Below are 10,402 nucleotides of genomic sequence, written 5' to 3'. Positions count from 1 at the left end.
TGGATCCGGATTTTGCAATACGAGTTTCGGCCTAGATTCAATCTGGGCCGAAATCCAGAACCGGAATCCGATTATCCGGGTTCCAAACCGGGCCGGATAAAAATCCAGTCCGGTTGAACAGTCCTAGTATTTTATACACTATATCTCTTAGTTTCATTTTGCTCTAAATTCCAGCTTGTTTCGGTCTATTTCAAACATTTTGATCAAATTCTGGCCATTTTGGGCGCTATTCCATTTCAGACTATTTTTGTAATTTTTTTATGCTTAGATGATATTTTTGTAAATTTTAAATCTATATGATATCTAATTAATTTTAAAGTATAGAATGTGTTTATATAATTTTAATTTTTTTGTAACTTTAAATATGTCTCATCATTCTCTTTTTTTTATTAAATATCATTATTTTTATCATTCTCTATTTTTTTAAATATCATTATTTTTAATAATTTCTCTATTCTTTTATTTTTCTTTATTTTTTTGTATCTCAACTCAAGTTTGTAGTTTTTTCAATTTATATTTATTTTATAAGTCTTTAATTCTTCCTTATATATACATATATATAATATACATTTACATATATATATATATGTATTTATTCTATTAATTATTAGTTTATATATACATATAAATATTTATATATAATATATAGTTAATCTCGAAATGGTACACTAACATTGAAATGATAAGCAGAACAGAATTTAAAACATTGAGCAAAATTCTTAGTAACAAAAGACTTTCTTCAAAGCATGTAGTATGAACAATAGTGGGATTATGGGATATAGTAGATACTGTGAAAGAAAAAAAAAAACAAGTTGAGGTTAGAGATGGATACCCAACAAAGCCTATCCACATGCAGAAAAGAACGAAAAGGGCCGAAAGGCGCAGGCAAAACAAAATGACCAGTTTGGGTATTCCACATCTAGCGCCATGATAATGGGTACATGCCGACGACAATGGTTAATATTTCCCTGACGTCGAGCCGTTGACACTTCCACGTTCTAATCGTGGCCTACTTGCCGTATATTAGTTTAATTTATTTTATAAAAACTAAATTAATGCTTAATAATTACTGTATATTCTCTTTTTACATCCTCCACAATGTAAATTAAGATATCATGGATTTAAATGATTTAATTCCGTCTTGAAATTATTCTTATATTACCTTATTGATAGATGAGGTTATTCTTTAAATTTTACTTTTAAAAATTAAATTCTAAAGACCTTATTGTAATTTATGGAAGAAAGAGAAATATTTACGCTATAAAAAAGTTTACATGCTAGTATAATTTAATATGATAAATTACAGTATAAAACATTTTTTATTATAAAAAAATTTAATATATCATGTTAAAACACGTCAATTTATAAATTTATTTTTATTAATTTTTTTTATCAATCTATGATTCTTGTTTGAAAAAAAAAAAAACTGTAACAGTTATATCTTTCTCTATAACTTACCTTATCTTTTATCGTGTTCCTCTTTTCTAAGATACAAAATGGATTTGACCCATCAGCTCCTAATATATTGGTTGGATATGAATTTATGCGAATCTTGTGAAGAGGAATTGAACGAAGGTTATGGTTCTGTAGATTTTTCAACTAAAATGAATACAGGCTATTGACAAAAAGAAGATGGGATGGAGAATAAGGTACATAATGTAGGGGCCGTAGTAAAGCGTGTTTTGGTCTGATGTTATTTGAGATATACTTCTCCCTTGCTTTCGTTTTCTCCCTACATAAGGGGAGGGAGGGATAGAGAGAGAGAGAGAGAGAGAGAGAGGAGGGGGAAGAAGGGGAGCAGCAACACCAACCACAAGAAGAAGCAATTGGCCCACAAGCAAACGAAGCCAGTCAGGGGAACCCTTTTCCTCCCTCTTTCTCCCTCTCTCCTCCGTTAAACGGAAAGGAAAGGAAAAAAAGGAAACGAAGGAGTTTGGGAGATGGGGAAGGGAGAGAGGAGCGATGGGGAGGTGGGACCCGTGGGAGCCAAGTTTCCATTGAGCTTTTGGGAGGTTGCGGCTGCTTCCACCGTCATCTTGGGCTTCGTCTTGGGCCTTCTTTGTGTCTACCTCACCATGCCCGCATCGGATTACAGCTTCCTTAAGCTCCCCCGTACCCTCCAAGAACTTCAAACACTCCGGTACTTTTGTTATTATTTTCTTCTTCATTTATGTTTCTTTACATATTGGGAAACGCAGAGAGCCCGCCGGGGGGGGGGGGGGGGGGGGGGGGGGGGGGGGGAAGAGTTTTGCGGGAAATTCCCTTGGAGTCATGGTTTTTCCGATTAAAAAAAAAAACTCTTTCACGGGAATTTTATTGCAGGAGCTCATTTTCTTTAGAAATCTTCTTTTATCATGGAATCCATTCAATTATCTGATTTTCTGCGTTCATTTCGATCTTTGTATCCTTGTATTGGACGACTAATTATGGATATTGATAATATTAGCATATCTGCATGTTGGTCTTATCTGGGTTCTTTCTTTTTGTTTCACAATTGATATTTTGATAATATTTGCACGTCGGCTTGTGATTCTGATTTGTTTTTCTTTTCTTTTTCTGTCGTAGAGTTCTGATCTTTCGCTGCTCTATTTGCTTTTAGTGAATTTCCAGCAGAAAGAAAATCTGGAAGCATTAACTTTAGATGCAAAGTAGGTTTTTTTTTTAATATATATTTATTTATTTATTTCTGGAGCCTAATAGTTTAAAGAGTGGTTTTTTCCATCTGGATCTCGGACGGATTATTTTTTCAGTTTTTCTTGATTTGTAAGTAGTAGTATAGCAGAGATGAACCCCAAGGGGTTGGCCCAAGTGGTGAAGGCCTTGGTCTTGGAGTCTTATTCCCTTCAAGGTCTAAGGTTCAACACCTCATGGGTGCAAACAATCCTTTGGGGCCACACCCCCTGGTGAAAAGCCAGCGATTTAACCAGTTCTGTGTAGGGAAACTTCCGAGGGTGCGGTGCACGGGACCGGGGTTTATTCTACAGGGGTGGGTCCAAAGGGCCCTGCCTTGGAGAGGTTCCCCGACATCAAAAAAAAAAAAAAAGTATAGCAGAGATGGGTCAATATGAAGATAAGGGGCTTGGTTTCTCATTTGGATTTGTGGAGGATATGAAATGGTTGGCTGATTCAGGTTATTATTGAGTTGTTAACGCATGTTTGATGATTCTTGTTTGTGGCTTACCAGGGACTCATATCGAATCATAGTGAGTCTTCTAGTATGATCTGCAGCAGTTTGGTTGGTGGGTTGGCATGTTTTTTATTAGTGCTCTGGTTGTAAGCTTGATGACCTCCATAAACAATTTAAAGACAAATGAATTTGTTATTATTCCTTGACTTTTATTCTTTTTCAATTCTACCTGCTCAGACTAGAATTTCAATACTTGATTCTGAAAATGTTAGAGCTTGTACCTGCTAGGCTGGGTGGACAGATAGGTTTCTTTGCCTCTGCCTGGTTATTTTTCTTGATGTTGAATTGGATCTCTGGTAACTTGGATAGTCGTAGGTACGAGGTACCGAATGTTCTGCTAGGTGGGGCACTTGAGCAACTTACTGAGTTCAGGATACCACTGAACTGCTTAAGGTGAAAAGAATGAGCATTTGTTGCTTAAGGTTAAGAGGATGAGCATTTGACTGAAAAATGGTCATTACCAACTATTGGGAGGCTTTCATTTGCTCAAGTGCCACTCTAACATTCAAAGCCATGAACTTGAAGTTAATAGCCCAAAACATTACCATTTTACCAGAAAATGGCCCCTAGGATTTTACTAAAAGTTGTAGAAAAAGTAAGGAATTCAACATGCCTTTGGCACTTTGCTGGAGTCACACGTATCATGTACTTACTGCCTACTAAGGTCTGATACATGTTGCCATATATATATATTTATGTTTTCCTTTAGTTGATTTGGCTTGTTCATAACATTAAAGTTTTCCCCTTGTTTAATAAATATGTTGGTTCTTGCTACAAGTGTTTTTTTCTAACATCTCATTGATAGCCTTTTTGTTTCCTCTCCTTGTTCCATAGGGATCACCTTGAGAGCTACACAAGCGACTACACTGCGCAAGTTCTGGTTGGGTACTGCATGGTTTACATTTTCATGCAGACATTTATGATTCCAGGTACTGTTTTCATGTCATTGCTGGCTGGAGCCCTTTTTGGAGTCTTCAAAGGTGTAGCTCTGGTTGTATTTGCTGCCACTACTGGTGCTTCTTCTTGCTATTTTTTCTCAAAGCTGATTGGCCGCCCTCTTCTCTTCTCTCTGTGGCCAGACAAGCTAGAGTTCTTTCAAGCCCAGGTGAATCTAAGCCTCCTAGTAACTGTCTTTTAGCTCTAGTAATCATCAAATTGGAATTAATTACTTTAAATTCTAACTTCCAGGTGGCTAAAAGAAGAGAGGGGCTTTTGAACTACATGCTTTTTCTAAGACTAACTCCGGCATTGCCAAATACGTTTATCAATTTCGCATCACCAATTGTCAATGTGCCATACCATACTTTCTTCTTGGCAACCCTTCTTGGCCTTATTCCTGCAGCTTTTGTCACTGTCAAGGTATTGTATCTGCTGAATTCTACATAACCCTTGAACATTTGATATTGATATGAAACTGGACATTTTTTTGCAAGTAACCAAAGACTAAGTTCAACAATTCTGGATATAACCCATGTTATATAGTTTGTTGTAATAAATCTATATAGTATAATGGTGGTTGGGGGAGAGGGGGAACCCCGTTGACTTCAATGCAAGAAGTCTGGGAGCCCAAGCCATCTAGTGATATTTTCTGGGAGTGCGGTAGGATTAGATCAAAAAGTCAAATACAAATATTTAACATGAGTTATTGTTTACCTATTTTTTCTTGGTAGTGGCGTGGTGCCTACCTATTACTGAAACTGATGCTATGCGTGTAGGCTGGACTAACTCTGGGAGAGCTGCAATCCGTCGGGGATCTTTATGACTTCAAATCAATTGCCACTCTGTTCTTCATTGGAGTTGTCTCTGTGAGCCCCACGCTGGTGAGCAAGAGTAAATCTTAGCAGTCCTCTGGCTAGACTGACTTTGTGCACGTGGGGCGTTCTTCTGTTAGCCATTTGGGTTTCACTTCATTTCTGCAAAGATTAGATGTTCAAATTGAATTTCAATTTAAGCCATTCATCTACAGTTCTATAGTTATGTATATATTGTTGTTAGGGGGAACAGTATTTAATTTAGAGAAATCTCTGATGGCGTGGATATATCAGTGAGTGTGTGTGTGTGTCTTTTTTCCTTTTTGGATGAGAAAAGTTTGTGTAATTCTGTTAGTATCAAAGCCATTCCGGGAATATCATAATATGATGGCTTTCAGCTTAAAAATTGGCATTTGGATTACACATCCATGGATGATGAGTTGTCATGGTATCTTGTTGATGTCTGATCATTAAGGAATATACAGTTTGTGTGATCCAAAGAGAAAAAGAAAAAGAAAAAGAAAAAGAAGCTCTGATACTGATGTAATGTTGGGATTAGTCTTTCACACATAGAATACACGCAAACAAGTTGCTATTTCCAATCAAACCGTAAAAACATTGTAGAGTATCAAATATGGCATCCAAAATTTTCTCTTTCGAAGTAGTTTTTGCTTTTTGGGTATACGAAATATTCTCTTCAAGATACCGAATACTCTCCCTTTCTTCTTTGATAAATAATTAATTTATTAGGGGCCTGATTAAAACATTTTCATCTATACCTTACGCATTGTTGTACTCAATCTTATGCTTTGAGCTCAATTCCTTTAGATTTTGGCTCTCAACTTTTTTCGGTCAAGCTGAGAGAGATCATTTAAAATAAAACAAGGGAGAAGAACTGCAAGCAATTGACTGCCCAATCCCCATGAAAGGTTCATCAATAGTGTAGCCCTAACCCTCTCACGTGCCATTTAGATAGTAAGTTGGAAAGAGATTAGTTGAAATAAAAGTTAAAAAAAATAATATTAAAATAATATTTTTTAATATTATTATTATTTTAAGATTTAAAAATTTTAAACTTTTATTATATTTTATGTGATAATTTTAAAAAATTATAACGATGAAATCAGATAAAATGAGATGAGATGACTTCTCAATCCAAATGGGGCCTTAAAGATTCGAAGATTGATTTCAGTATTTTTATAATTCAATGAACTTAAACTTTCCATTTCAAAACAAATTGAAATATTTGAGATTCCCTAGGAGGGAGTTGTGACAACCATAAATTCATGATACAAGCTACCGATATCATAATCCCCTAAACATACAGCCATTCCCATCTAACCGGAGTAATGCCTACAATACGAAGAGCTTTTCTTTCCTCTTGTACTCCTACTTGGATTTCTTGAATTTCTTGTTCTTCCTCTTGAAGCCCTCTGGTGTTTGGCTATCTGGCTTACGTTTTACCCCTCCTTGTGTTAATGAACCATCAACCTTGAACGCTTGTGCTAGTGCTTGTGCCTTCCTTGCTGCAACCGCCGGTCTTTTCCCCTTCTGTTCTTTCAACTTCTCTCCTTTCTGATTATTAGAGTTCATATTGAATGACCTAATACTTTTAGGATGAGCTTTCTTTTGGACACCTGATTTACTTGCACGCAAGCCCTGGTAGGACAGGGGAGCTTTTGTATTTGCCCTGTTATTGCCCTCTGAAGTCCTTCGATCCAAAGCCAACCGCTTAGCAGGAAAATTCGCAGGCTGAGAAGGTGACGAATATGGCCTCTTAGTTGGAGTGGAAGATGGGGTGAAATCTCTTCTTGCATGAGAGATTCTCAGCTCTCGATCTTGAAGTTTCAAGTTCCGTTTCTTAACAACCAAATTTGCAGCTTCCTGTAAATACACACAGTTGTGTAATTAATGATTAATTTAATGGCTGGACAAAATCTTAAAACTCTATAAGGACATTGGATGATCATAAAGACTACTCAAGAACATGTTTATCAGCTTTTTCTGATTCTCAATCTATACATTTGTCACTAACTTGACCAGAGCTTCTACAAATGCTATCCTTATAAAAAGATCTGCTCACAAACTTTTATCCGTAGTATTTCAACCATCCTTAACAACATAAAGCAAGATCCACTACAACCCTATTAGCAAAATCTGTATGAAAATACTATTTAAAAGAAAATCAAGAAATCTAGTTCCACCTATCACATCTTTCCCAGCTTAGGTAGAATCAATAGTGACAAAAACAACAAATTTAAAATATTATCTCCTCGCAATACCCTGGGCTTCATCTCTAAATATGCTATGAGAGAGAGACAAATTAATCCTGCTTTGTCCAGAGACTCTAAATAACAGCATATTGAAAGACTCTTAAGGCTTTTCTGATGGATGTTCAGCCTTCAAAGATGTGCACAAACAGCTAATGACACAACACACTGTTAATACTAAATAGCCAGCAGAAATTACTTCAACAACTTTGGTGGTAAGGAAAATGTTGCAAAAGAGAGAAAAATGGAGAGGTTATTGCTCCCAAGTTCACTACTAACAAATCTCACGTACAGTTTTGCACTTTCTTCAATCCACATGAAGATTTTTTGGATGATGTGAAACCTCACCAAGGCAGGGCCTTTTGAACACTCCCTTAGGGAGTGAAGCTTGAATAAACGCCCCCCCTGTATCAAGTAATCTACAGGAATTAAACCCAGGATGTCTGTCTATAACTCATCCCAAACCCAACTTTTGACCATTAGACTGCACCTGACAGGTTCCACATAAACATTAATTTAAGAGTAGCTCAATTTGAATCAAAGAAGAAGGTGCAAATTATATCTAAGTCCTCACTACCCTGATTTCAGTCGTTTAAAGGCTCGATACGCATTCACCAATATATCACATTAATTTCTTATAATTAACCAATAAGTTTTGAGATTAAAAGATCTTACCCTTGTTTTAAACAAGACGTAAGCAATACCCTTTCCCAAACTTATATGAGAATGTCTAATGACCCTAACTGCTTCAATGCTGGATCCCAGATTGTCAATGCCAGAAAACAACTGATAAAGTTGTTCATCCTGCAAAATGAAAAAAAAGAAGAAATAAACCCAGATTCAGTGACAGTACATTTAGAATTTGGAGTGCACGCACACAAAAATCATTGCGAAGAAGTTACCTTTACATCATATGGAAGGTTGCCCACAAAAACAGTTCTTTTGATATCATAAAATGAACCATTCTCCCCTTTTAGCTTCTTACGAGGTGGGCATGCCCTGTCAACACGGATGTGATTTCCTCCAATCTAGAAACAGTTCAAGAAAACAGTGACATTTAGTAGCTTAAAAATCCAGATCACAGAAAAATTGAATTTGAGATAGAGACACACAGAGACAAAGAGTTGAGATAAGAATATACCACAGCCATGTTATGGGTCAAAGAAGCCTGAGCAGATTCCTCACTTTTAAACACAACGTAAGCATGGACACTGCAATGAAGCTTTTTCATCAGAAAAAATGAAATTGATTGAAGAAGCGACAAGAAAAAAAAGTTTAAAGTAGCATAAACAACACAACATAGCAAGCATAGACCAATTATAAATTAAACAATAGAACGTTAAAAGACTTCCACCAAACAGGAAAGATGAAAAATTCATCATAGCAAAGCGAAGTCCAAAAAAAAAAAAAAAACCTATACAACCGACAGACCAAGCCAAAATAAATAGACGCCACAGATGAATACCAAACCAGTAAAAAAGCTTATGGATCAATATAATCAAAGAAGTAAAATAATCAATTTTGTACAAATCCTAACAACAGTTATCACCTGTCAACAGCTTCATTGAATTGCTTTGTAATTATCGCTCCCTTTCTCGGCTTTTTGGTCTGAAAAAATAGATCATTGGCATAAATCACAACTAAGTTAAATTTAACAAAATAAACATATCTATTTCTTGCATACGTTAAAGGTAAAAAAGGATACAGGATTATCATGTAACACTCACATCCACGATAGGCACAGAACGGATCCTGACAGACTCCACCTCCCCGAATTGTTTGAATTCCTTAATTAGAGCCTTCTTCTTCACCTTCAGGGGCAAGTTCCCAACAAACACAGTCCTCAAAAGCTTGCTCTCATCGTCAAAACCATCCGGTGAAACCACCATGTCCTCCACATTATCCACTGTTTTTCTCTTCTCCCCCACAATTTTCTTCTTCTCCTTCAAACCTTCCTCTGCCTCTTCTCTCTCCTCCATCTCCACCGCACCGTATTTCCTCGCCTCGTACTCTCTCTCAAGCTCATCCCGTTTCCTCTTTTTCTTATTCATATTATTAAGAGTACGGCTTGCTTCCGAACCCAAATTCGGGTCTTCTTCGTTTGTATTGGGACCTAATTCAGAGGGTTTCCCTCTGTCTTTCTCCGATGCCCCATTGGACTCAGAACCTAAATTAGGGTTTCCAACTTTGCCGTCTTCTAATGCACCATTTGGTCCATTTCCAATATTAAGGTTTTGGGGTTTCTCCTTTTTCGACTTCTTCGTCCCCAATGCAGTCTCCGAAGCTCCAGCGACGGGATCCGACCCGAGTATAGGGTTTTCAGGCGTCTTCTCCTTGTCCCTCTTCCTCTTGTCCTTCTTCTCCTTCTTATTCAGTTCATCAGAGAGATTAGGGCTTTCAGAGCTGCCAACATCGTCGGTTCTTCTGAGAGATTCAGCTTGAGGAAAACCTAGCCCGGGCGTCGATGATTCAAGGGGCTTTCTCCTATATGGATTGTCGTCGGAGAAGATAGAAGAGACGGAGGCGGCATTTTGTTTCGGGACGTCGCCAAAGAGGGTTGTGAAAATGCCAGAGGCGGGCGGAACGGCGTCGTGTCGGGGAGTTTCGATTGGTTCTTTGGGCTTGCGTATCAGCTTCCTCATTGCCCTTTCGAATTTTGGTTAGAAAGCAATGCGACTGCGAAAGAAACGCTGCAATGGAAAGCTAGGGTTAAATACACGCTCCGGACCAAATCAGATTTCGGCTCCGGTTTTATTTTTAAGTTTCGAAAAACAGAACGCCAGTCTAGGTATAATTTAAAAAAAAAAATTGAAATGGACATATATACCTGTTTTTATTTATACTAGCAAGTAGCAAGGGGCTACGTGTAAGGCAGGTATACCCTGTTACGTAGCGCCCAATTGGAGAAAAAATAAAATAGATAATAGTAATAAGTTATTAAACAAAATTTTGAACGACACTTAATTAAAAACACAATTCTTTACATAAATCGGCCAACATATAAATTCATCATTCCGTTGACAAGCTCTTATCGTGGGCAGTAGCACATTCAAAATCTCTAAGTTTATAAATAAAGAATTATTAAGTTTGACGTGTGTATACTAATTTTCAATATGGTTACAAAATAAAAAAATTTATCAAATCAATCATTTATGAAAACATATATCTGCAAGTGTTTATCTATGATCATTTTT

General features: G+C 36.9%; 2 protein-coding genes across 2 annotated transcripts; one reads left to right on the top strand and one right to left on the bottom strand.

Annotated features, from left to right (window-relative positions):
• Nucleotides 1-1,641: 1,641 nt before the first annotated feature.
• Nucleotides 1,642-5,344, top strand: LOC122282724 (uncharacterized membrane protein At4g09580-like). Its single transcript, XM_043094721.1, has 4 exons — nucleotides 1,642-2,140; nucleotides 4,022-4,292; nucleotides 4,376-4,546; nucleotides 4,903-5,344. The coding sequence occupies exons 1-4, from the start codon at nucleotides 1,941-1,943 to the stop codon at nucleotides 5,026-5,028; spliced, it is 768 nt and encodes a 255-aa protein (XP_042950655.1). The 5' UTR covers nucleotides 1,642-1,940; the 3' UTR covers nucleotides 5,029-5,344.
• A 788-nt stretch (nucleotides 5,345-6,132) lies between these two features.
• LOC122281810 (RNA-binding protein 34) lies at nucleotides 6,133-9,998 on the bottom strand. The gene is made up of 6 exons (XM_043093612.1): nucleotides 8,936-9,998; nucleotides 8,758-8,816; nucleotides 8,350-8,419; nucleotides 8,111-8,236; nucleotides 7,884-8,012; nucleotides 6,133-6,822 (listed from the first exon to the last, which is right to left on the bottom strand). Exons 1-6 carry the CDS (start codon nucleotides 9,848-9,850, stop codon nucleotides 6,328-6,330), a joined length of 1,794 nt encoding a protein of 597 aa, XP_042949546.1. The 5' UTR covers nucleotides 9,851-9,998; the 3' UTR covers nucleotides 6,133-6,327.
• Between the last annotated feature and the right edge of the window lie 404 nt (nucleotides 9,999-10,402).

This window comes from Carya illinoinensis, chromosome 11 (assembly GCF_018687715.1).
Source record: "Carya illinoinensis cultivar Pawnee chromosome 11, C.illinoinensisPawnee_v1, whole genome shotgun sequence".
Lineage (NCBI taxonomy): Eukaryota > Viridiplantae > Streptophyta > Magnoliopsida > Fagales > Juglandaceae > Carya > Carya illinoinensis.
Note: the sequence above shows the minus strand (reverse complement) of the source record. Positions and strands in the feature narration are given on the sequence as shown.